This window comes from Pocillopora verrucosa, chromosome 4 (genome assembly GCF_036669915.1).
Source record: "Pocillopora verrucosa isolate sample1 chromosome 4, ASM3666991v2, whole genome shotgun sequence".
Classification (NCBI taxonomy): domain Eukaryota; kingdom Metazoa; phylum Cnidaria; class Anthozoa; order Scleractinia; family Pocilloporidae; genus Pocillopora; species Pocillopora verrucosa.
This window is the reverse complement of record NC_089315.1, coordinates 22033321-22059734: the sequence shown is the minus strand read 5'-3', so window position 1 is coordinate 22059734 and position 26414 is coordinate 22033321. Positions and strand designations below refer to the sequence as shown.

General features: G+C 37.6%; 2 protein-coding genes across 13 annotated transcripts in view; one reads left to right on the top strand and one right to left on the bottom strand.

Moving 5' to 3' along the window:
• The window catches only part of LOC131778799 (voltage-dependent L-type calcium channel subunit alpha-1D), a 37679-nt gene extending 20343 nt beyond the window's left edge, over nucleotides 1-17336 (top strand). For 5 of the 8 annotated variants that reach the window (XM_059095252.2, XM_066165142.1, XM_066165146.1 and 2 more), the window contains 25 exons: nucleotides 476-620; nucleotides 1272-1401; nucleotides 1796-1855; nucleotides 2321-2427; nucleotides 2962-3064; nucleotides 3172-3332; nucleotides 4009-4066; nucleotides 4222-4322; nucleotides 4605-4806; nucleotides 5455-5619; nucleotides 5907-6014; nucleotides 6423-6530; nucleotides 7071-7202; nucleotides 7504-7569; nucleotides 7872-7963; nucleotides 8145-8304; nucleotides 8452-8579; nucleotides 8667-8763; nucleotides 9152-9356; nucleotides 9671-9771; nucleotides 9984-10022; nucleotides 10168-10307; nucleotides 15508-15595; nucleotides 15986-16136; nucleotides 16461-17336. In XM_059095252.2, coding sequence (XP_058951235.2) covers nucleotides 476-620; nucleotides 1272-1401; nucleotides 1796-1855; nucleotides 2321-2427; nucleotides 2962-3064; nucleotides 3172-3332; nucleotides 4009-4066; nucleotides 4222-4322; nucleotides 4605-4806; nucleotides 5455-5619; nucleotides 5907-6014; nucleotides 6423-6530; nucleotides 7071-7202; nucleotides 7504-7569; nucleotides 7872-7963; nucleotides 8145-8304; nucleotides 8452-8579; nucleotides 8667-8763; nucleotides 9152-9356; nucleotides 9671-9771; nucleotides 9984-10022; nucleotides 10168-10307; nucleotides 15508-15595; nucleotides 15986-16136; nucleotides 16461-16675 — 3062 coding nt within the window. In that variant the 3' untranslated portion in view covers nucleotides 16676-17336. Of the gene's footprint in view, nucleotides 1-475; nucleotides 621-1271; nucleotides 1402-1795; nucleotides 1856-2320; nucleotides 2428-2961; nucleotides 3065-3171; nucleotides 3333-4008; nucleotides 4067-4221; nucleotides 4323-4604; nucleotides 4807-5454; nucleotides 5620-5906; nucleotides 6015-6422; nucleotides 6531-7070; nucleotides 7203-7503; nucleotides 7570-7871; nucleotides 7964-8144; nucleotides 8305-8451; nucleotides 8580-8666; nucleotides 8764-9151; nucleotides 9357-9670; nucleotides 9772-9983; nucleotides 10023-10167; nucleotides 10308-10994; nucleotides 11150-15507; nucleotides 15596-15985; nucleotides 16137-16460 lie in introns of those variants that run through there. The other 3 variants (XM_059095256.2, XM_066165147.1, XM_066165148.1) reach the window with 2 other exon arrangements.
• Nucleotides 17337-17761: 425 nt separating this feature from the next.
• Nucleotides 17762-26414, bottom strand: part of LOC131778742 (collagen alpha-2(I) chain) — a 38301-nt gene continuing 29648 nt past the window's right edge. For 4 of the 5 annotated variants that reach the window (XM_066165149.1, XM_066165150.1, XM_066165151.1 and 1 more), the window contains exons 53-69: nucleotides 25757-25810; nucleotides 25436-25489; nucleotides 25202-25255; nucleotides 24970-25023; nucleotides 24780-24887; nucleotides 24490-24543; nucleotides 24193-24210; nucleotides 24018-24035; nucleotides 23739-23756; nucleotides 23642-23659; nucleotides 23099-23116; nucleotides 22238-22297; nucleotides 22020-22149; nucleotides 20729-20835; nucleotides 20510-20584; nucleotides 20165-20380; nucleotides 17762-20054 (exon numbers count right to left, since the gene is read on the bottom strand). In XM_066165149.1, the coding sequence (XP_066021246.1) occupies nucleotides 19908-20054; nucleotides 20165-20380; nucleotides 20510-20584; nucleotides 20729-20835; nucleotides 22020-22149; nucleotides 22238-22297; nucleotides 23099-23116; nucleotides 23642-23659; nucleotides 23739-23756; nucleotides 24018-24035; nucleotides 24193-24210; nucleotides 24490-24543; nucleotides 24780-24887; nucleotides 24970-25023; nucleotides 25202-25255; nucleotides 25436-25489; nucleotides 25757-25810 (1203 nt within the window). In that variant the 3' untranslated portion in view covers nucleotides 17762-19907. Of the gene's footprint in view, nucleotides 20055-20164; nucleotides 20381-20509; nucleotides 20585-20728; nucleotides 20836-22019; nucleotides 22150-22237; nucleotides 22298-23098; nucleotides 23117-23641; nucleotides 23660-23738; nucleotides 23757-24017; nucleotides 24077-24192; nucleotides 24211-24489; nucleotides 24544-24779; nucleotides 24888-24969; nucleotides 25024-25201; nucleotides 25256-25435; nucleotides 25490-25756; nucleotides 25811-26414 lie in introns of those variants that run through there. The other variant, XR_010717194.1, reaches the window with a different exon arrangement.

Here is a 26414-nt window from a genome sequence, read left to right as displayed (position 1 = left end):
GTCATTACTTAACGAGTCGCCCAGTTAGGAAAGCTTCTTAAAAGTCACGTCAGAAAGAAAAGGCCAAGTAAGAAAACCAGTGTGATTTGACACGGCTAAAGATTTCTGTAATAAAATGGATCACTTATTCCAGTGTGATACCACGTGACTTGATCTTTTGAAACAGGATCCTCTGATACCTCAGGCTAAAGCTCCATGTTTCAAGTTCATTCTCGTTTAATTGTGCCGTTCTTTCGTCTCTTGTTCTAATATCAAGATAAGAATTCATCGTTTCATCTTTTTTATGTCACATACCTCAGGACTTTTTACGTTCAACACTGCTTCCGTTGGTTCGTTACACACATCTTGTGCTACCATAATATGCCTTATTTGTGTAAACGAAGGAGCTGCGTGAGCAGCTGATTTTTTTTAAAACGGGAAACACGATATGTTTGCGTGCTTAAAAGCATTGTCCATTTTGTTGTTTTCAATTAAGATGAAGACGATCCACCCGTAAGTCGCAGGAACATCATAAAGATGTTGAAGACCGGAGGAAGATTTGGTAATCGTCGGCGGAATCCTCGGAAAAAGAAGCCTATTTTGAAGACCAAAACGTTGTTTATATTTGGACCCGAGAACAGGTGAGATGGAATAACACATGACTTGTGAAAGGCAGTCCCGTGATGTGTAGGCACGTGTTATGCGGACTTAAGGTTTCTCAACAGAGGATACCAGAAATGTGTCCTGTTGTACCTGACCTACATAGTTCTATATGAGATGTAAGTTACGTTCGACAAATGACTTGCTGTCATAAATAATTGATTTATCTGTATGGTGCATTTCGAAGTGGTTGGTTGAGTGCAGGGTTTGCATTTAAAAAATGTGTTAATTGGTAATAGTTTCATTTGAGTGAGTATTCAGTTAAAGAGTAATACTTCGCGTTAATAATGAGAATTTCGTCATAAGTGCGAGGTGACCTTGCCTGTTAGATCAGTTAATATACTGGATTCTTTTGGTTTACGAAAAATTCGAGAACCTCTTGGGATAAGCATTTCTCATTTTCGCATCGACTGTTAGGTTGGTAAATTTCTGACTAATGGTAGCTCCCTTTGATTTTGGGATTTGGTGGACAAATCATATCAAACGTTTGTTGGAAATTCACTTCAGTATGGCATGAAGTTGGGGTTTCCAGAGGAGAAAATAAACCATTCTGAAAAATTTTGAGGCAAGGGAAGTTATTAATTTGTTATAATTAGGAATATCATTATTATCTATCATTATTTTTCACACAGATTACGACGTCAATGCCACCGGATCGTGAACCTAAGACACTTTGACAATTTCATGTTGGTTGTAATCCTGTTGAGTAGCATTACAATTGCCATCGAGGATCCAGTGAATGATGACGCCAAGCTGAACAAGGCAATGTTATTTTCTGTTTGACGAACAGTAGGAACTAGTGTTTTTTTTTCTCTGCAAGGGTTAGGACTATCTTGTTAAAAATATCCCACTCACGTCCTTACGCGTAGTGCTGTTCTGTTTCTAAAACACGCGCCTCCATCTTTATCACAACATGTCTTTTAGTGGAATGTGTCGCTCTCTCTGTGAGCGTCTTCTCGTGAACAGTTCTAAATATACCTTTACGTTTCTAAGGTCCTTACGTGTAGTCTGTGATCGTTGTCCCTAATCATCGCTGTTCCTTCATCGTTGAGTGTTGTTACCTCTTTCAGGTCAAGGATTCCCTTTCATAATTCGTATTCAAGAGTTCTCTTAACTTCTCTCTAAATTTCTAAACTTTTTCTAATCTGGTTTCTAGGTGCTGATGTATTTTGACTATGTCTTCACTGGGATATTTGCTCTAGAGGTACTCATTAAGGTGAGTTGTAAAGAGTAATCAAGTTTGTTTCACTTCTAGCATGATTTATATTTTTATATACATATTTGATGTGTAGATCTTGCGCGTGATTGATCTTAACTGTCACTTCTCGCGAGGGAAATTCGAAATGCTCCTATGGTAACTATGAAACAAATTTTAAATTTCGGGGTTTACCCTAGCTTTCAGTTGTCTTTTCAAATCATTGGGTGATTTGAGCTATTTCAAAAGTTATCTTCATGCTGACAGAACCAATTTAACTGATACATGCAGTTGCGCTTAAAAGGTTTCCGCACCTAAAACTTCTTATACAAAATATAAACAGGGGAGGACACTCGACAGTTTTTTTCCTCGAGGCTCAAATCTAAATCGCCCAATCGGCAGTCGATCGGACCAGCATCCTTAACACAGGGAGTTGTTTTATTTGACCAAAAAGGACTGACCTCATTTAAAATTTGTTGTGCTCAGGTTGTGGATGTGGGGATCATTCTTCATAAGGGCGCCTATTTCCGTGATTGGTGGAATATTATCGATGCTCTTGTGGTGTCCTTCAACATGGCTTCGCTCATTTTAGAGTAAGTGCACATCATGTGATATCATAATATAGCAATTTCATATAGCCTTAATTCTATATATTTCACCTAAATATACTTCTGCTACCTGTAAACCAACTGATAATCCATTGTATTCCTTGACAAATTCCTAGATACCGAGGGGTATAAACCTATTCTCACTGTCACTGTTTGCGGAGCTAAAACTACCACAATGGATATGCTTATAGGAACCCACAATAATGACTTGGGGAAGCTTAGAGCTAACTTCACTGCCTTTCCCTCCCCTAACCCACGTTTCACACTGCTGTTCTCTACCAGTTCTTTTGCGACGCTACGTATTTAAAACAAAACTGAAAATAAAAAACATCACAGTTTGTTTCTTGGTTGATTGGCTACAAACCGTCATTTTAGCTTTGCACTGCTAAAGCAGGTTGCGCGATGTAATTCAATCGATTTGAGGAGACTAAATAAATCATAAACGCTGGTGCAACGAGATGAACAGTAACATGCGATGGTTCTGTTGTCATAACCTTTTCGATTATTGTCCTTTTTTAGACAAACAGACTCATCTGGCAGCGGCCACTCTTTAATTAAAGCACTCCGTGTATTCCGAGTGCTAAGACCGTTTAAAGGCGTGCACAAAATTAAGAAATTACAGGTAAGAGCTATCAAAACAATGTTACGCGTGACAATCGTCATAAAATCGCAATTTTTAACCTTGAGTATTGAGAACTTAGAGCTTTTGTTTTGTTTTTATTATTTCAGGCTGTATTTCGCTGTATGTGGTACTCAGTAAAGAATGTTGCTAATATCCTGATGATCACCATGTTGTTTTTGTTTATTTTCGCCGTCATGGGTGTACAACTGTTCAAAGGAAAGTTTCAATATTGCAACGACACCTCAAAGCGCACAAAGGAAGAGTGCCAGTAAGACCACACAAACATTCCTCCTTTTCCTCCTTTTATATGTCTGGGACATTGGTAAGGGTGGGGAGGGGAGGGTGGCGGGTGGAGGCGACAGATTGAGGGTAGACCAGTTTTTTATTGTTACGTCTAAGCCGGTGCCGTGGCAAGACCTAGTCTTGCTAGCAAGAAATGGCTAAATATGCATAACCACTTCTGAAAAATAATAACAATGATAGCACCATATTTTACCAGGGTAAACCCTTCAGCAAAAAGCTGCTATAACTGGATGCCCTAGGCATTAAAAGAATAATTAAAATTATGATGATAAATAGAAATAAAATTACAAAAATTACTTCTGAACACACCTTCTGAATACGATTAGAATAAGATGTTTTTCTGGTTCAACGTCGTTGTCGTGCGCTTAGACGGTTCACCTGGTATTGATTCTGTGATGTAAGTGTTATGAGAAGCTTAAATGTCCCCCTATCTGGTTCAAAGCCGTTTTTTACATCTTGAGAATTTCTATAAAAATGTTTCGTGAGATTTGACGGAACTTTAGCATACAGTTTGATTAAATGTTAACATGAAGCTACATTTCCCGGCCATAAGTTGGGTGCACAAGGTAGTTGAATAAATTCCATGGATTTTGAGGAAGAGGCGAAGTTTGTGACTTATTATGGATTTGGTTCATTTGCAGAGGGTATTTTTTTGTTTTCAAGTACGATGAGCTCTACCAACAGGAAACAGTTGAAAAGGTTTGTTTGATTTGCACCTTATTTCTATTAGTTCTGCTATGCTTAAAGCCCCAAAGTTATGCAGAATTAATTACATTTTTTACTTTAAAATAGCAATAAAATCATAATTTTAATGGTGATATGGCTGACACACTGTTCTTTATTAATGTTATCAGGTTGAGAATCGCACGTGGGAGAATAAACTCCTTAACTTTGACAACGTATTACAAGCAATGTTGACTCTTTACACTTCTTCTACTGGTGAAGGTTGGCCCAGGTAAGGTTCTTTTTGAGAAGTTAATAATTGCTAATGGAAAACTCTAGGGTTGCATAGCTTTAGTTTGAATGTTTTTCAGGCGTTTTATGAAAATCGCAGACCTTCATTGAAAATTAGTTAATTAAAACTTGTTTAACTTGTTGGAGTAAACAGGATATCAATCCGCGACAAGAGTAAGCTAGGCTATGTAGCATAGATAAACCAACAAGACGAAGTGACTAACCAGATTGAAAAATCCGTGATTAATAAGCTGATATATTTGGATTGATCTTCTTGATCTAGTGCCATGAAGACCACTATGGATACTACAGAAATAGACAAAGGTCCAATCCATAATTACAGCCCGGGATACGCACTTTATTACATCGCCTTTGTTGTGGTGTTCTCTTTTTTCTTCCTCAACATCTTTGTGGCGTTAATAATTCTCACCTTCCAAGAGGAGGGTGAAAGGGAAATTGCGAGTTGTGAGTTGGACAGAAATCAGGTATATAAATCTTTTCGCACTCTTCCTTCAAGAATGACTTAAAGAAACTGTGTGGCTATTTATTTTGTGCATCGATGGCTCGTAGTGGGCTGTGTCAATCTGCTCTACCTTTACTTATCCTTCATCCCTTTTGGTTTATTCTTCCCCTTTGGGAGTTTTTCTATCTTGCCAAACTTTCAAATTAATAATTTTTGATTTCCCTCTTGCCATAATCAGTAGAAGTGATTGGTTAGCAAAGCCGGAAAAATTCAGAGACGAAAAGAATTATCAGTGCTCGTGCTAAAGGTTGTTGGATCCCAGACTGTGTGAAATCTTTTGCTTAAGTGCTCACACATTCGAACTAAATGAGTCAATGGGTTGTTTCCAGTGGCCATTCAGTTCAAAACAGTTGGTGCTATTGACCTTTGAACACGGCGGGTCACTGAGCCTCCAACAAAACCCATAACAAAGGCATCTGTTCGTTTTTATTACCATCGTAACATTATTGCTTCACTTAAGTTATTCCGTTCGTCGCAGGAAGCGACACCGAGAAAACGATTCTGACTTTTCGCTCTTCGCTGAATTTTGCAAGATCTTATCTCTCACCTTTGCAGAGAGAGTTATTAGTAACTTGGGAGTATACTAATTGTCACATGTTCTCTCTAACAGCGTGATTGCATTCAGTTTGCACTTACTGCTAAGCCTGCGCAGAGATATATGCCGGCTGACCACAAAAGCCTGCAGTATAAGGTCTGGGTAATTGTCATGTCGAAGCCATTTGATACATTCATTTTGGTCTTGATAGCCCTGAACACCGGTGTGCTTATGTCTCAGGTAGGTAGACTAAAGTTGGACGGAGTTTGTCTTAATCTAACAGACTGTTCCGTTCCGTTTATAGGGATATTCTGGTATTTTTCAAAGCGGAGAAAAAAATTTTCAACTTAATAGGATACCCCTGACCCTATTCTCAGTGAAGAATAGAATTTTGCTTCCCTGTCATTTTTTATCTTGCAAAGCATTTGGTTGGTTCATCACCTATGAAATCATGTATCCCTCTGTCACGTTACTTGCTTCAAAATGAGCGCAGTTCACTGAATTTCTGTTCTGTTATTTTTATACAGCATTACAAGCAAGACGAACAATATACAGACATTCTAATGTACCTAAATATTGCCTTCACTGTTCTCTACATGATAGAAGCTGGGCTGAAGTTCTTTGCTTTAAGACTGGTAACTATACTTGAAATAATCTGTTTCGTCTACATGGAGGAATTTTTGCGCAATTTTTGGCCAAACTCTATAGCCATCTTTTTTTATTATCAAAATTGTATGCTGTTTATTCTTTTGTATACTGTGTATAGTAATAAATCTAACCGTGAGATGTAAACGTTTTCATCTTGTACATTATCTCTTGGAAGAACGTGGAGGCGAATCATTGAAGAGCCACGGGATCATTCCAGTGCAAGAGTCCAATTCAAAGTTATCACTTTTTCTTGGCGAAGAAATGATTGCTTTGCACCTAAACAACCCCCCCCCCTTCCCCCCCCCCAGTCTCTCTTAGCCATTCCTTCGTTCCAAGGAAGAAAAACACTCGAGCAAAGAAACTATATGAATATTTCTTGTCCTTTTGTTTTTCAGAAATATTTCCGAGATTACTGGAATATTTTTGATTTCATCGTTGTGTTAGGAGGTTTGATGGATGTTCTGGTGACAGTCTATGACAAATTTGCCAAGGAAACGCAGCAGGTAACTTAGGTGGTGCAGATCTGCCACATTTACTATTTCTTAGCGCATGATTAACCTTTCTACTCTCAGAAGTGATTGACAAGTGAGTTCTCCCTATAAAATCCATACAGTATCCAGCAAACATGTAATGAGAATTTTCAAATTTATTAGGTAGAATTTATTTACTTATTGTCTTGATTTAACATTAAATTCTTTTAACTATTTTACAAGGAAATGTGTAGTACCTAGAGGAGAGAATTAACAATCAGCTGGTCTTAAGAGTTAAGGGGCTAGGAAACGTGATTTCCATATACTTATTTCAGTTGGGTATGACTCTGTTTCATGCCTTTAAAGAAAATTGGAAGATGTTCGCATTAGCATGGTGAGGTGTACACAGTGAGTGTTCTTCAAAACTCAGATTCTGACGAAGAACCTAGGGAGTACTTTTAGCGGAGAGATTGAAGATTTGTTAACCTTAGAAATAAAATCAGTGAACGATTGACTTTATCATTATTTTTTGGGGGCAAATAATTAATTTCAGTTGTAAATCTAATTTTGCAGGAAGGTGGTTCATTAGATATTGGGATTGACCCCAGTATGTTCCGTTTGTTTCGAGCAGCAAGACTTATCAAACTGCTTCGACGAGGCTACACGATCAGAATACTATTGTGGACATTCCTTCAATCATTTAAGGTTCGCTGTTTGTGTTTGAGTTACTTGGACTCAGGTTTAAGATTCGTACAGCACAAATCAGTGTCAATGGGAGCAAGATTTGAACCTATCATAGACTTGTGACTGTCTGAAATATTTGTAACGAAATAGACTTCTTGATCGTGTAATGCACGACTTTTTCCCTATTCACGCGTTCGTTTCTGTAGTTGTAACAGCATCTGCTATATAATAACTCATTAATCCACTAAGGATATAATGTAATTACTTTGTTCTTAAATAGGCTTTTATGATTATATTAATAGGCTTTGTTTGTTGCCAATAGGCCTTACCTTACGTCACGCTACTTATCATGTTAATGTTCTTCATGTATGCCGTCATAGGGATGCAGGTAGGCTGTCGGAATCATTTTCCTCAATTCTTGCGTGGTTTTGTATGTTATAATTGCGGTTAACATTATTTCATGAGTCAAAAGGACCAGGCATGCCTCTCTGGCAGACGTATATGCATTGAACGATAATTATCTGATCTGAGCTTCTGTTGCAGAGACTGGAACTCGGTTTTTTCCAGGTTGATTAGAGTTAGTTTCGTTGCTGGCAAGCAAGGAGTTGGCCATATTTTTTATTTATCGTCCATCAATAAATGAACGAAATCAAACCAACGGCATACGTTGTGTTCTCTTTTATGTTTCAGCTTTTTGGAAAAATAGCATTAGACCAATCTACAGAAATTAACACCAAGAATAATTTTCGAAATCTTCCTCAAGCTTTGCAGGTTCTGTTCAGGTGAGAATTAGATTAAAGAATTAGATAAAAGTTGGAAGGTGATCATACTTATGAATATGATACATAATCCTTAATTTGGAATATTTCTGTATCGCGAATCAGTAATAATTACAAGGAACATATCTCTACATCTTTTGATGTTTTCTCTTTTCTTAGTAATGTATTTTCCCGTCTCTACCAGATCGGCGACCGGAGAAGACTGGCACAAGATAATGTTGGCTTGCTATGATGTTGCTAAATGTGATAAGGGTGTTGACATCAAAAAATATGGAGAACATTGTGGAACAACGGCAGGGGCTATAATATTCTTCTGCACATTTATATTTCTCTGTATGTTCTTGGTGAGTGACGAAATTCAAGAATACAAGAACACTTCAAAAGAAATACTGAGTTTTCTCTTTCTATTTTTTTATCCGTCTGAGTTACAAGCTAACCTTCGGCCGCTGTTAAAGGCATGATTTCAAGTGAACTGTCATATTCTCTTTCAGATGTTGAATTTATTTGTGGCTGTTATCATGGATAACTTCGAATACCTGACTCGTGACGAGTCCATCCTTGGTCCTCACCACTTGGATGAATTTGTCCGCGTGTGGTCTGAGTTCGACCCTGGCGCCAGGTATATAAAATTCTAGCTAATACGTATGACATTTTTTTTGTCGTGCTACATTGCTTCTGATACTAACGCGTTCTTGCTCCCCTGCAGTGGCTGTATACACCATAGCGAAATCTATAGGGTGATGTGCAGTATGTCACCTCCAGTTGGATTTGGAAAGAAATGTCCAAAGATTGTTGGTTATAAGGTGTGTAAGTTTATTTACACTTGGTTGAACTGACTTAACTTGACACCTATTCAGAGGTATGCAGTGTTTCGACACCAACTGAGAAAAGATGCAGTGTCTCTTAATTTCTCACTTACATTCAGCCTGAGTAACGCGTTTCTCGTCTTTAAAAGAAACGTCTTTAGTCTGCATCTTGTTCCATGCAATCTCCCCTGGAATGGGGGGGGGGGGGGGGGGGGGGGGGGGTTTCTAAAGAAAGATAGTTTTTATGCCCGAACATTTTGAGTGTTAGCCCTAAATCAGAGCAAAAATTCCTGAGGGAGGGTTTGCAAGTTTAAATACTGGAAATAAGAACAGGGAGATAACTCCTTAAACGGAAGGTGTTTTACACTGGTCTCCTCTTGCTTAGCGCCTGATCAAGATGAACATGCCACTGAACGACGATAACACGGTCTCATTCAGTACGACTCTCTTCGCTTTGATTCGAACCTCACTGAACATCAAACTGCGGGGAAACATGAATGCAAATGACACAGAGCTACGGCGAATGATCAAGAGAGTTTGGCCAAAAACCTCACAAAAAGTATTGAATAGTTTGATACCCAAACAGTTAGGTAAGTGATTCAAGATCGCAAACAGTCTTTAAATGTTTTTGCTTTTATATGAGGTAGTTGCTATTTGTAGCGGCAATATGTAAAGTGGTTTAGTGACAAGTACGCGCACATGTTAGGGGAGATGCTCGTTTATTTTCAATAGCTATTCAACGTATGAGTTAACTTTTGAAAATATCAACTTGGTTCATATTTTGTGTTTGGCCAAATATCGATGTTTGAGAGACGGATAAAGTGACTTTCTTCAGATTGACTATGGTATGAATTTTTTCGTTCTTCCCTTGTTGAAGTGTTGATCAGTTTAATGTATTTTACAGAACTGAGTTGTCAGCAAATGACAATAGGAAAGATTCACTGTGCAAAGCTTATACACGAGAACTACAAATACCTGAAGAGGAAGGGCACACAGACGGAAAGGGTGAGTAGTAAAACAGATCCATTGTGTTTGCACTACCCACCTTTCTGTTAGTGGGTGTTCAACGTAACGCTTCTCACCCCTCTCTCCATATTATTTTTTTGTACGTTGAGTGACCTTGAATGACACTCATGTCTGTCCCTGCTAGACCTTTTAGTTGATAGGAATAGATAACTTAGTATGAACTGAACATTCTAACTTTCTTTTGTTTTAAGGCTGAAAGAGAAGAAGAAAGAAGCACTACAAACTTGAAGGTTTGTAACTGTTTTTTCTTTCTTTTTTTTACCTTTCGGTAATAAGGTGATTGTTATTTATTACATATACACTTTGCTGCTCGGTGTCTTGTAACATCCCTCCTTTTTCATATCTCACCTGATTTTCTTTCTTCCATTTGAACAGAGAGGTCTTTTCTCAAAGTTAGTTGGTTCCCTGCGACGCCAGAGGAGGCCGAATATGATAAGGGAAGACATAGAACTTGGGAATGTGGAAAGACGTAGAGAGAGAGCTTACACTAGTGATGCTCGACTTACTATGGCACGGTACGTACACTGTATGAATTAGTGGTGAACGGTATTCGTATCAACTATGTGTTTGCTTGAGTTAGATGGTCAACCAACTGAGAAGTAGACAGTTAACTGTAATTGATTGTCCGCGCTATGACCTACGTTCAATATTAAAGTGACTTGCGGTGCAGCCAGTCAAAACTGCGGCGCATTTCGGTGGTGTTATGTAAGCTGTTTACGAAGCAAATGATCATCACATTTCCGAGTATCCTAGAAATATCTCTGATGGGTTATCATGCCAGTGAATCGATATAGGGTGTGGTCTATTTCTCTTGTAAAATGATGTTATAGGTTGGTTTTCTTCGGGATCACTGGCACTTTGATAATTCAAAGCAGGTGAATGGTAACAACCGAAAAGAGTGCCTTATTCTATAACGCATCCATAAGGATAATAACAGAGCGATAAATTTGAGAGGCGCATTATGAAGTTTTGCGGATACTTTTGCTAAATGAAACTTGGCATGTCAGATGGTAAGTAACAGTCAAACCTTGCAAATTCATTTTTCGTCAAAATCAGGCCTGTCTCGCTTTGATGTTACCTTTGCAAAACATAGACGATTCGGTTTTCTACAGGTGATTGTTTAGCGGTAGGTATGAGATTTTTTGCGACACACTCACTGCTAGGGCATTAGTATCAAGTTGATATACGTTTTATCTTTGCAGTGAAAGAAGTCAAGAAACACTTCAAGAATCATTCGAGTCCCTACCGTCCCATACTCATGTCCATGAAAACGGCCCCTATCCCCTGAAATTTTGGATCTGACTGTCTATCACAAACAACTGCAACTCTGTTTAACAGAGAATACCTCATAAAAAAATTTAATTTTTACAAAGCAAAGGCAAGCTGTAGCGTATTAACTTGGCCTCAATGACAGTACTGACGTCATTACAAGCTTGAATGACAGCCCGTGGCGTTTGACGCCTCAGGCTATTTGAACTTAGCTCCTTCCAGGGAGATAAATTTTGTGTTCAGGAGCCGACTTTGGATTATAAGTTACCTTTAGAGAAAATAATTAGAAGATAGCGTCTGCTTAACTCTACGTGATGAGTTTTGGTACCCTGCTCATGGTGAACGAAGCAGTTAACCAACCAAACTCCCTCACTCCTGAGTGTAAGTTGGATCATGAATTCCGTTCAGTTCGCCAAAGATTGTTGTATGAGAGGTGTGCTGTCCGTGTATTTTATCTCGCTAATGGAATGTTGGTCTTGACAATCGTGAAACTTGTTGTTTTTAACTACGTTATATCTTGCACATGAAACAATTGTTGTTTTGAAGTTTCAGCTCCCTTGAAAAGAAGTAATAAATATGACTAAGAGCTCAGTTACAGCTGTAGTTAAGTATTCTACTTTACAGGAGAAATATGGTGCAAGATGATTTCATGCCTACAATTAATTTAAAATAAACCCGTTAAGGGACGTAAAAATAAAACATATATAACAGAAGAAATGATCATGCAATCGAAATCAATAGGTTAGTCTATTATGCACTTTTTTCCATTGTCTGGTTTAGCACTGATCGGCTAGGACCAAGTCACATGTTTACTCCAATGGGAGCAAGAAAACGAGGCAAAACATTGATAGAACCGCGGGCTCAGACGATTCATGGTCAGAAAGAGGCATGCCGTTAGCATTTTATTTCAATCCTTTCCTTGAACTTATCCGATAGAAAATTGGCTCATGAGATGACGAGAAAACTTAAAATTTCCCCTTTTTGCATCGAGTCATTTAAAAATAAATTCAATCCCCATTACACATCATCGCTTATTTCAGTTGTCACTTATTTTCAACTCATCTTCATGAACACTTTTTTTGGTGGTATTCTTTAGCGGTTGTAACCATGGAACAAACACTTCCCTGATAGATTTTGTACTCGTGATTTGTCCTTTCTTTGATGAAAATTTCAGCAGCATGGAAATTTGTTGTTAAGAAAAGAGAAAGGGGGTTTGGTTCAGTGATTGTAAGCGTGGAAAATAGCCTTTCTCGTATACATTAATCAAACAGCATGTGCTTTAGCGTTCTTGATATGTGTTTAATTTCCACTTTAATCTTGAAATTTTCTAATTCTTATCTATGTCTCGTTCCCTACGTTTGAATCAATTGGTATGGAAAAAAAAAACAAACAAACAAACGATTGCATTCTATTTGAAAACAACATAAAGATTGTTTCATTCTTTTCACTGTCAGGTTTTACTCCACAAATTCTCTTTCCATTCGTAACCTTTTAGATCGACGGTACATTTCAAAGCCGCACCCGTCTTAAACCGCGGGTAGTGAAAGTAAAGGAAGCACTTTATGGCCTCTCTCCATGTTTCTCTCAACATGACTTTATTAAAACACTGTGGCTTTTCATTTTCCATTTTCATGTTCTAGAACCTGCTCCTGCATAGGAATGAGTAGTAGTGAGGCGTTTGGAAATCGCTGTTCTTCATCCATTGGTTTTTCAGTTTTCTCTATGGAAAAACTGTTTAGATAATCCAGAATGCAATGCGAGCAGTGAATTATTATTCTGGATTGTGTCAGATTCAAAACGGCTCGATAGCTGTAAATTTCTTTTTGAGTAGCAAACTATTTTATTCAATGTGAAATATCTTACAGTAGTGAATGAAAGTTTGCAGAATCACGTTCACCTCTCAATGTAGCCGGAATGAATTTCAGGATTGTTATTGTTTCTATTCACAGTGAAATTTTTGTTATTTTGAGGCTTAATCCCTACAGATCGATCGGTAAAAGCTTTCGTCCAGCATTAAGTAGATTTTTTAGATATCCACTCTCGTTGTTTCCTGTTTCAAATAACTCCCCACGTCACTTTTGCCATAAATGAGATGAAAAACAGAAAGAGGATGCGACCGCCTTCTTCATACATTCCATAGGCAGGTGCTCTTAGAATCTTGCCGAGTCAATTTTTCGTCCACCTTCCTTTGAAAAACAGTACTATTACTCGACTGAGAAGTTTATGATGGTCATTCGCCAGAATTTTTTCAATCCTTGGAAAATTTTTGTCCGGAAAGGATTACCCCTTCGACGAACGATTTTACTTTTGCGTTTTTTTCAAGTGTCGAAGAAATGACACCTCACAATGCAAAATTATGAGGGGGAAAAATTATTTGTCTTACCTCTGCAAGTGGAATTTGTTTGAGGCAATTTTTAGAATTTTTCACAATGCGATTTAATTTTAAAGTAAAATATTGTCTCGATTTCAGAGAAAGAAATTGTATGCAATTGAGTAGTCTTATTCTCTGTCCGTTTTTATTGAATATGTACTTGATTTAAAATGATTAAAAATAACATCAATTTACTATTTTGGTGATAAAGACAAATATGTAAAATAAAATAGGAATAAGTAAAGGATTTTAACAATTAGCGAAAGATCTTCACCGTGATATTGTGTTCTTGTTTGTGATGCTTTACAACTGGTGAATATTTATTTTGTGGCATATCATCGACAGTATGTTTTCGCTTCAAGCAGTGCTTTTAATTAAGCGCTTTAGTTTCGTCCGACATTCTTTAATTTCGTAAATGAAATTTAAATAGATCTTGAGATTTGACGGAAGTGATGTGCCCATCAGACTGATGTTGCAACGAAAGACTTCATCGATTTGTCAGAATTTTATGAATTATTGAAATATCTGATCACTGGGCATTTTTAATTTCGCTTTCTCGTCAGACAACTTATCGTGATATCATGATTTCTGCGAAGTTTGCATGCATTAACAAATGAACAATGAGGTTTTCTTTTAGTTTTTCCTCAGGTCTTGGTTTGCATAAGTGTGAAAATGGCAATGTATAATTCAATGGCCATGATTCAAGAAGAACGTTTGTAAACTTTTTGGTGAAATTTAAAACTAATGCCTTCTAACTGGGTTCAATTTTTTCCTCTTAGCGAGTATTGAGTGGCTTTGAAATATTTCAGGGAGAACAATTCCATGCATTTTGTGATTTAAGCAAGAAAATTTATGCTTAGTTTCGTTAAGTGACATTTCATTTACAGAATGGTTTGAGGAAAAAAGGAGAAAACAATATTCTAAACAAACCGCAGAACCAATTAAGCGGCATTTGAGTTAATTCAGAGAGATTGTTTTCACACTCATGATATTCAGTTTTGTTAGTGACTCCACGCTACCTCACACTTAGAGCTTGTATACAAATTTTCTATTCCCCCCTACCGAAATGCAGTAAACAATATTGAAATAAAGGCTAATATTCACTTTTCACTCACTACTTTTTTTTCAGAGGAAGACGCCCGTTTTTTGTGATAGAACCAGTCTAGAGAAAATTAACAATAGCTTCGTTTCATGAATATTAAAACTGTCTGGTGTTTACGCTCTTGAACGAAAATTTACTTGGTTGATTTTGATCGGGAAAAAAACCTTCATCTGGGTTTTGTATTTATGTAAGCTTACAATAACCTGGGATTCAAAGAAAGTCCTACAAAATGTTAACACCTAACGAAATGTCAAACATTTCTTAAGCTTAGTGTGGAAAGCCAGTTTTATCCTTCATGATTCATTGCAGTTGCTTAGAATTTGTTTCAAATTTATCAGAATTAGTTTGCTTCACTGAAACCAGTTTAACTCACCTGATGAGTAGCGACAACCCTTTTGCTTTCACCGTCCTCAGATAATTACGTACGTGCAGTCGCTGTGGGAAATTCACATAATCAGATCTACTTCTGTTCCGTGTTAAGGGACTGCAATATATTCGTTGTGTCCTTTACCTCAAATTTACATATGCAATTAAGCAGGTGCTGTTATTCTTAACTTGTAAAAAAAAACCGACTGTCGGAGTGACTTCCATCGAGATTGTCCAAAAAAAAAATTTTCGTTATCGCTCAAACCGTTCGGAACTTACGTGCCGATTGTCAACGGTTGTTCCTACATCACCGAAGGACTGGTAACCAGGGACATGGCTCGGTTGTCGGTTCGATGGATTTTATGTCGACTTGATTAGCTGCTAAAAATTCATCCAATAAACAAGTTAAAAACGTGACTTGCCTAAGCATGAGTTTGAAAAGTAATGATCCCGCACAACTTCACTTATGTCTTAAAATGTTGTGGTTGACCAAAAAAATCTGATTTGGCACAGGAACAAAGTTTTCCCATAAGCCATCTTGAACAATTTTTTTCGTATCTTACTATTGTCCTGCTTTACCTCACCTTGTATGATTACTATCTTACAGACCCCTACCAAAAGAACATGTCAGACGATATAGCAGCCTGGATCCGACATCCAAATCGAATGGTGACGTCAACAAAAATGGACCACAGGTATGAATAAAGAATACGTGTATCTGATTTCAAGAAACAGTGTATCGCGTAGATAAGATGATGGTAGGTCAGAATGACTTTGCTTTGAGAAAAAATTGGATAACTTTGGTAATTACTGTCTAAACAATGTTACACGATTGTAATTGACTCCACTGGGATAAACGTCAGTGCTTTGCCTTCATCCTGACTGGAAACTTTGTAGTTGACGCGACCTGGTTAAATTTTGTCCTGATTATCACAATATTCCAGATTTAGCTGCTGTAGGAATCTCAACGTTGCTGAGGTTTATCCTTTCGAGTCGGTTTGCCGCGTAGGTTCAATGTTAGATGTTGGTTTGCAGTTCAACGCTAAATGCAATACATATTCATGATTTGCTTGGTCTTGTTTCAGACTTATCCAGACTCCTCTCGTGGTGTGGTGGGGGCTTCTGTACCCTGTAGTGTAACCACGCCCAGAGTGGCCGAGCGGCTTAGGGACCAAGCCGCTTTGCCGGCTCTTTACCTTACACCGACTACCAGAAGGAATGAGAAAGGTGACCTAGGTACAATTTCTCATTCAAGCTAGGCCCCTCTCTAACTTCTACTTGCCGGAAATTTCTTTCAGCAACTAGTTTGCTTTTATGAATCCTACCTCAGAGATGTTTTAATCTTGTGTGTTTGGCTATAGTCAATATTTCCCATGTTTCGAAAACTCTTGAACCGTCAGTTTTATCCAAATAAATTCCAAATTGTACATTATAGTGAAGATAAATCTAATACATAAAGATTTTGAAACGTTCGAAAAGGAACGATCAGTACTTCTTGTGTTTCGAGGTGCTTGTAGAGTATTTTTGTGAAAAGTTGTCCTCTTTTTGTTGGCTTCATAGCTCTTATGGAGGGAAAATCTCTAGATCTTGACAGTTCTAGCGATAGCGATACTGGAGTGGAAGTGGATCAAGATCGACCCCATTTAAGGAGAGATCCGTATTATGACGACATGATAACTCGAATAAACACTCATTTAAAGGAAGCTGTTGAACAAGGAGCAAGTCCGTATGCTATATATGGGCTGGAAGACGACGATGCGGATGATTGGTGCTGATAGTTGAAGGAAGTTCTAGAATTTATTCAAAGAACTTCGAAAGAAAATTTGGAAGCTGCAGTTTAACAAGACCGGCTTTAATATGGTGAATTTAAATAATCCAACACCAAAGGAATTCGTCGTGGTTTTATGGCGTCGACAGCTGTCCAACTATTCCATCGGTTGCGCTCCTCTAGGAGAAGGAACATGTGAGGGCCGACAGAACTGAAGAGAAGTTTTAGCTGTGAAATTTTTCATCACATCCCTGTAGGACATAGTTAATTTTGAAAGGTTCCTAAAATTTGAGCTCTGAGGGGGTCTTCTTCCTCGACAAGCCACTGTGCGGAGCTCGCCATGCCGAGGAAACAAATTCATCGCGAAAACTATGTTCAGCGGCTGTGTACTGACGATGCTAGTCACAGTCATCAAATGACGATCTGAAGAAAAATCTATATATATTGCATTAATTTGACCAAAACAATTTACATAAGCGAACAATACGGAATTCAAAGAGTAATTTATATTAACAGCGTGATGTAACAAGTTACAATTTAAAGATGTTAAATTTATATGAAGTGATGCATTCAAATATGTTTAAATTATTCTGAACGCTTTAGCTTATTACCTCAAAGAGAAGAAATATTATGATAAATTGAAATACTAATATACAAAGCTTTTCAGATTTTGTAGTTAATTCTTTGCAAAGGGAGATAGGTTTCAACTTAAATACCTCTACCTCTAAATATAACCCAACCGTTTTACTTTTTTTTCTAATAGCTCCAGTAGATTAGAGAATCAATTTTTTTGTTGAATACAAGAAATAACCGTTACAGTTGGGACAGTGGAAGCTTTATATTTTTCAATAGCTATAGACTCTCCTTTTAGCTATAGAATCTCTTTGCCATGGAATTTCTTTGCCTTTTCAAATTGCATGCAAACGGTTGGTGTTCAAAATTTAATGCCAAATCGAAAACTGAAAAAGAGTGTGTTAGGGTCAATAAGAAAAACGAGTTCTTTTTCTAAACTGAACTTGAACTGCCAGATGGTTAGAATCATTCGCTTCTCCGTCTTGTCTTCTGTCTTATTAAATTTCAAGATAATAAGCGCGAAGTTTATACTCTACTTTTAATGTACTTTTAAAGCGACTACTACACTTTTTACTATCATTTAAAATTGTTTATCAACAGGTTTAGTAACACACTGCCCTTCGTTTCTTAAAAAAAAAAGCGACAGTGTTTTGGTTGGGGACAATCCTAACCACTCAAGTTTTCCCAGTCGGTTTATCATAATTGCATAGCTGGAGAACACTCGCAAGGATAGAATAAAATTAGTCAAGTCAGTAACAAAAATGTCAGTTTTACATATAATGTGCAAAAATCCTGATTCTACGCTTTAATTGCTCCTTGCAAACACAACCGAACTGTTGGGCAGAATTCACGTGAGGAAACAGAAACATTGATATTAAAAAACATTGCCGAAGAAAACAAAATCTGGGATCAGATGCCTATACAGCAGCCATATTTCGGAAATTAATATTGATATACGTTATTTCCAAAGTTGATAATGTAACAAATAAGTCACGGTAGTGAGGCTTTTAGAGTTTTTCCTCCCGTTTTATTCCCGCCAACAAATACCCAGGGAAAGGGTGCAGCTTCTTTCTTCTTTCATTCACCATTTCTCTTTATTTATGAAGTAATGTCAAATTGGTTCTCGAGAGTTATGTCACTGATCTTCAAAACTCATGCAACCCTCTCAACCAATCAGACAAGATCAAATCCAGAGAGTTTCTTCATTTAAACTTTACGGTTTTCACGAACGCCTTGTCATATTTTTGTTCTGAATGGCTTTCGGGATTACTTCTGTTTTTTTTTTTTAGTACGTTGATTTTAGAATGTTCATTTTGACGAAGCCATTGATATATGTTTTGAAACAGAGGTCTTCGTCTAAGTCTGTCGACTATTATGTTCACTTGAGTACACAGTTCCTTCACACGAATGACCCTGTCTTCAAATTTTTCGACGATTTCTTGGCTGGTTCTTATGGCCAGGAAGGATCCTAACACTGGAAGTCATATCTAGAAAGAGTCTTGACCCTTTCTAAACGTTTAAAAATTCAAGATTTGTATATGAATTCTTTCGAATCCTAAAACTTCTTAATTCCTCTGCCAGAAATAAAAAGGAAATTTCATAACAGTGTGTAGACACAAATTTGATCTTTGAGTTTCGATGTCCCTCACGAACGAGTGAGATACTTTATAAACACGAGAAGATAAATTAGTATCCATAAGCAGGCAATGTTCTGTTTAGACTACGATTAGTCCCTCCCTTTCGGCGAAGATCATCGCGCAAGTAAAAAAAAAATTATCACAAACCGACTCAACTTTATTGGGTCAGAAGGGTTCCTACTGTCAGCCATGAGTTCTTATCGGAAATAACGCTCATTCAATAAAAGCCGCAGTGAAGCAAGCTTTACTTTGCACGAAAAAAAGAGAATTAGCGAGGTCCCAAAAGAGTTGCAAACGTTTTAAAAGCTGCAGATGTTTTAAGTTATATGCGTTTAGGCGCATGAAAGTCCTTAAACTATATTTATTAAGACTTGCTAGAAACATGCAGGAAAAACTGTGATCAACCGGTCAGTCGCATCCACGAAGGCAAATTGCTAAGTATCACTTAAAAAAAAAACTCGCCCCATCGATCAGCTTTTTAAGTGTAAAAGTCACATATTTCTCAATACATTTCCAAATATGATTCCAAACAAAATTCTGCCCATACGTTCGGCTAAAATACGTTTTCTTTTTTTATAATCATAACAAAACGAAGCCTGAAACGTCAAAGAACTCATTTTCTGAGCATTTCTCCGAGCAAAAAATGAACAGAAACTTGGAAATAAGAATGACTGGCTCAAGGTAGCTTCGACAGGGTTTCAAAGCAACATATGTCGAGGGAACATGCTTCGTAAGTAAAAGGCATTTCAGCCTTTAATCTGTTTCTTACGCTAAATAGTACAGAGCCCTTTCCATTGTAATGACGCATTTCCAGTCTACCATATCCGGTTAGGAGACGGTCGTTAGTTAAGTTGGAAGATCGCCAAAACACGCGGTAACAGTTATGATTTCAGGCAAGAAATAAACGAGAACGGAATAACGTCCCTTTTCTACAAAAATAAATACAGCAACTTAGTGATAACTGGTTCAGTCGCTTTCTATTCGAGAAATTAAGTCTTCCACGGATGCAAATATCCTCGCTAATCTTCATCATCGGTAACAAACTTGTCCAATTTTGACACCAAACTGTTCTCTTCCCACTGCACGATGAAAGAATGTCCAGTCTTCAATAGGAAGAACATCAACTTTGTCAGTTTCGAACTTAAACTCGGTTCTGCGCCACTTTCCATCATCGCGCTGTTGAAAAATAGTAAAAAAGTGTTAGTAAAAAAACAACTGGATATAATCTTGTTAACTGTGCAACGTTTGAGTTGTGCTATCAAAACAGCACTCATACTTGTCTATACCTGGCAGTAGTCTCGAGTAACATTTGGCTTTGGATTGCTTGTCGGTGTGAAGTCGAAGCCTCCCCTTCCATGAAAGATCCAGGAATAACGATGACTTTTTGATGCTCTGTGGAACCATGCTACAATCCTCTTACACTTGACTGTTATTGTTTGGCTTACCCTGGTACTGAGAAGTCTCAGGAAGTTAAGCTGTACTTTACTGGCTTTGTAGCCGATCTATAAATTAGTGGAGAGAAGGCTTCTTTAACAAGCAGGTGGTAATTAACGAGTAGAAAATGTTATCAAGAAAATGCAAGAAGTCAGTTGCACTTTTGCTAATCAGCGAACAGGATATACCGTCATTACCTTAAAACCTTGTTCAAGATTTGAAAATCTCTGCCACGATGATTCTGAATCATTTCTCCAGGTCTTCTTCGGAATCTGTAGATTACATAAAGACATAGCTCGAGTTTCAGGGACTTGATTAAAAAAAAAAAAACATCGTGACTCAAGAGAACCGTATACACAAGAACTGGCTGTGCTCTGATGCTGACTAATTTTCGTGTTGGAAGAAAACGAACATACCTTATCCTGAAGAGGAGAAACACAAGATTCTCCTCCAGCGGTAAAGTTGCAGTATACCTTAATGGCATCAGCAGGGCATCCAAGGTTGGGATCAATCCAGAAATGACCTGTACCAGAAATGGTTAACACTATTTTAATCGAACCCGTACTAGACTGTCACCCTCGCAGAATGTATGAACGACCATATGCATTTAATGAAGGTTCCACAAAATAGAGATCAAACGTAATAAAGAGGCCGTGATATGCCAAAATTTATTACTGAAAGCAAGTGTGCTAAGCCAAGGCGGCAGTCATAGCCTTGAAGTGCCTTGTCAGTTTCTTTTTTAAGAGGGTAACTTCTCTACTTTCAAATAATTGTTTGAGTGAGAAATGAAAGAAGAATATCATGTGGAATGCGGTGATGACGTTTGAACTTAAATAACAAACGTTGATTTAGTGCAATCTTGTACGGTTAACAAAATTACTTAAGAAAGGGATTCATGATTTCAGAGATTGAATCCGTAGAACATTTACTCTTTTCCTGTTGATAACCTTGAAGAGGAAGATGTCATTTTGGTAAGTTCGATATTGCAGAAGATTTTCTCCTGTTTCACTATATTTTGCTTCCGGGTAATTTTCTATTTACTCTCGGAAATACCAGAATGGTATACCTTCTCTTCAAGGTTTTATAGCCAGGACAAGGGGTGCTTATAATATCGAACTCCATATTGCTGGGAAAAGAGACAAATTTAGTTATCATGTTAGAAAGTGGGAAAGGTTAATAAGCGTTTTTACGAATAAGCGATGTCATGATTAATTTCCATCATTAGTTTAAAAGTGATGTCATTGCAACTTACATACTAGGTAACTGCATTGCTGCAATAGCTTTGTGTGAGTGTTTAGCTTGGTATTCTTCTATTTGTACTATATAAGTGTGTGTGTCTTTTTCTCTTTTTTTTTTCCTTTCTTAATTTCTATTTTGTATGTAAACGTAAGAAATGCTTTACTAAAAAAATTTTTAAAAAAATGATTTCATTTCAGTGGTTCCTGTTTGGTGACCGTTCAAGAGAGATTTCAACAATATTAAAAAGCCTACAGGACTCTGTCAAAGGTGAGTGACTGCTTGTTTGATATGAAAATTATACTAATCCAGAGGAAAACAATTTGAAATTTTGGAAGCCAACCATTTCGTATAAGGTGACCGTTAAATACGGTCCTACTCAATTCAAGCTCGACTGTCTACGTCAAATTGTGAGTTTTCAAACGCTTCGGAAACAGTTTGTTGACCCAAAAAAAGGAACTCCTCACCCACCGTCTTGATAGTTGTCACTGTACATAAGGTCTTTGCACGACGTGGCTGGATTATCTCTGGTACCTAAAGGGGATTTGTATTTCTCCACCGTAGAAGACACGTATAGCAAAGACTTGATGTTTTGCATTGCCTGAGAAGATACCAAACAATCATAGTGTAAAAAAGAAGAAAATAGTATAATAAACACTGAAACTGAGTTCAAACATCTGAAAAATTACCTGATCAAAGTCATCATTCTGGGTAAATCTTTGAAAGCCCAGCACCTGACCAGGAGGGCCCTTGGGTAAAAAGTAAACAAAAAATACCAAAGTGAGCAAGAGAATCAACTCAATTCCTTACTGTAGTCTCAATATTTCTTGGCAAATATTGCATTAGATGAGAGGATAAAGGAGACTGAAGGAGGGGAGGGGTAGTTAGGGTTGATAGAGAGAGATTCGAGAACGATTTTTATTTCATAGGTACTGAGATTTACCCACAAAAATCTTAGTGAATAAAATTCGTACTGATTCTAAATGTAGCCAATCAGGAGTACGAACGACAAAATTTCACCGTGAAAAATTATCGTTCGTCCAATTAGCAACGCGAACGACGAAATTTCACTAATGATGAATGAACGAACTGAAGAGAACGTCATGCGAGAGCCGTTGCACAAAACCCGCGCGCTTTGAAAAATGGCCGAGGGAAGGTTCGCTTCTGTTTACTCAGTTGAAGAATTCATTTTAGAACACGAAAACAAAAATACCGCTCGAAAAACTTGTTGTTGAGAAATTTTTAAACTACTTTTTACGCTTTTCATCGCCCCATTTGTGCTATTTGTCTACCAAAGACAACACGAAAAAATCTCAGCACCTATGAAATAAACACATTACAGTATGGAAAATACTTTGTACGATTTTCATTCACTCGTTGATACTACACAACTCGTGAATAAAAATCGTACACGCGCATTTTCCATGAAGTAACCTCTATATCTCAAGCTAGCGAGGAGTCATGAACGAAATAAGGGTTTCAAACTAATTTAAGCTACTTGCCATTTCTATCAATCAGATTAAATCCTTAATCATTAATCAAAAACTCACCGGCAGACCAACTGCACCCTAAAAATGGATGAAAAATAGGAAAAAGTTACAGCTCCTATCTAGTCCTTTCAGAAATTCCATAGACGTACTTTATAATATGAAGGGTCTCACAGGCTGAGATCGAATGTACCGACCGAAAGTAACACAAAAGTAAATGGTCCACGGGCGCATCATTTACTGTTCTCACCGTTAACCAATCGACTGATCTGCAGCCTCTGGGGAAAAGTTGTTTGAGGCATTTAATTATACTTAGACGTTGACTGAATTACTGATGAAGATGTTACCACTGCACTTTCAAACTTAGAAAAAATAGGCAGAACAACTAAGATTCGGAACAAACTAAGTATAGAGCCACACAGCAGCTCGTAACATCTTCGGTGCTGAACATGCCAAATTCTTAAAAAGTATTCTTACTTCTAACAGTTATTAAGGACACCGCAACAACCCTTCGTACATTGATAAACGCTACTGATACCATATTCTCGCAGATGATTGTTGTGAGCAAAGGCAACTACAGAAATTTGTAAAGAAGCTGTCACTTACCACAATTCCTCTCACTCCCTACGGAAGAAAAGAAAACACGATTGAGGTCTAAAGATCTGTTTCATCAAATTAAAATTTAGAAATAAGCCAGACATACCTTTAATCCTGAGGTTCCCTTGGAGATTGAAATAAAAAGAAGAAAAAGAAAACATTTTAAGTTAAGGTGTCGTCAAGTATTTTAGTTAAGGCTTAAGCATCTTTCAAGTCCAATGTCGTCTACGCCCAGGCTAAAGAAAATGGGAAATATTGTTGAGACCCATCACTTAATTAACAAGAAAAGCTTCAGTGACACCCTACATTCCTGTAGCTAGAAGCATTTTTTATCACTTAAAGAAAAGGACAGAAAATCTTCATAATAAAGAAGAAATCGTCTTACCGGAACGCCTTTTTCTCCCTGCGACAAAAAGAACGCAAACAAAACTGATCACATAGAAACTTTGGTAAATAATAAAAAGGAACATGTTATGATTATGGGACGACCAAATGAGTGCTTATCCATTAACATCTAATATACTTTAACAAATCTGAACTTTACATTAACAAACACTTACCACGTAACCAGTTCGACCCTACAAGCAAGAGAGCAAAGAAAAAGTGAATCATATTTTTGGAGGAGTTGCGACGCCTTACTTCGCACATATGTCAATAACCTCTGCAGTAAATGGTTTGACCTTAAACGTAACATTTATCGTATAATGTAAGACTAGAGCTTAAAAGAACTGTTTTCGATTCAATTTTTAATCCCAGAGTCAGACACTAAACATATCCACATTCCATAATACTCTGCAGTAAAATAGGGTAAATAAAGATATTCGTATCGGAGACTTCATATTTGTCACATCTTTTACCTGATTTCCTTCTGAACCTGGGCTGCCTCGAAGACCGGACATTCCAGGATCGCCCTAGAATTCATTGCAAACACCAGTTTCCTTACAGGGACATTTCAAATTCTAAAATCGTAGTGACCGAACTTGGGCTAAAAACACTGAAATGCAATTTTTTCTACTGTACAAAAAGCATATAATAATAATCATGAAATTAAAAAAAAGGTTTAAACAAGTAGGAAAGAATCGAAACAGTCAAGAAATGTTTTTTAAGTGAATCAAGTATAAATCTAGCTAATTATTGTAAAATTTACCATTTGTCCTGCATTGCCACCTCGACCTCGATCTCCACTGACGCCAACAGAACCCTGTCTTCCTTTCGGTCCAACAGCCCCCTTATTCCCAGGAATACCTCTCTCACCCTATAACAGCGAAGAAAAACATTCAAATCAAAGTCTCAGGCGCGGATTAGTCCTCTCAGCTATGTAAATATCAAAAGCTTACCCTCTCGCCCCGCATTCCCGGGTCTCCCTGCGCACCCCTTTCTCCAAACAGTCCCTGTCAAAAAAAAGGTAGTTTTTGATAATAAACTGCATAATTAATATCCTCATCTACTTTACATCTAACATCCTCATCTAACATTCCTCAACCTCAAAATATTATGAAAAATTATGTACGTATTGCAGACCAGATAATTTAATGTCCAGAGTTTCTCAGTCCATTGGCCCATTTTTACCTCTGCACCTATCGTCCCCGTCTCTCCTAATGGTCCGAACAGTCCTTTTTTTCCCTTTGACAATAAAAACAAAGAGAAACAAAAGAAAACAACGTTTACGTGGGGATATAGTATATATCTGATGTAAGTAGTTCAATCAACGTTTGTTATTCTTAAACATAATTTTGCTTTAATCTTAAAACATATAAAAGGGGGATAAAATATGCCAGATATAAGGTTTGCCAAATAAATTACCTGTTGCCCGAGGGAACCTGGCATTCCCCTTAATCCAGGTGGGCCAACGCTTCCCTAAAATTGAAATGACAAAACATAACAAACAATGTCTTATAAAAAACCGTTGTCATTTACTATGATCTATCACTATCGATTTTTTTAGGACGTCAAAATGTTACTTGTAAAGTTCTGTAATCTAGGACTTTCGTATGGAACCTTCGGACTTACCACAGCGTGTTTCACAGCATGAGTGCCGAAAAAAATTACAATTCTAAATTCTACAAATGGTAAAACACTTTAAAAGACTAGGACACATTATCCGCTTTTCGGTTGTGTGTATACCTCAGGCCCTAGTTGTCCAGAGGGTCCCAGACTTCCTTGGTCGCCTCTCTCTCCCTGGAATATGATAAATGCACTATTATGAACGTCATTGACGGGACACTAGATGGTATTCTGATGCTCACCCACTCCTGCTCTTCCCTCATAGTATAATACAAATTGGTTTCGCTAATATGGCGTGGATGAAGAGCTTTTCGTCAGCTACTTTCCATCTCAAGAACCAAACCACCTTGCAACCAAGTTTTCCTTACACATCCTAAACACAGCTCTTCTCCTGTAGATCTAGGACACTTTTGTCAATTTTTCATTATAGCCTGGAAAAGTGATTCCCTCAGAGCTTGAAGCCTGAAAGTAGAGCTCGAAGCTCGGAGGAATCAGCAAATTCTGAAGGTGAGCAAAGCGCTAGCAAGGAGGAATGCACCATTGCGCTGTTCAAGAAAGTCACCATGTCACGGTTTGTTTCGCGTTTTACACAATCAGGCCTTCAGTAAGACGCAAACGCGTCAACTTGTAATATTTTCATGCAATAACTTTGCGTCTATTATGAGCAGCAGTTTATTTTTCTCATATTTACGGCCCTAATGTGAGAGTTAGTTGCCGCACTCGCAAACACAACACAATATTGACTGACTGGATTGATCGGAAATTAAACGCTCAAAGA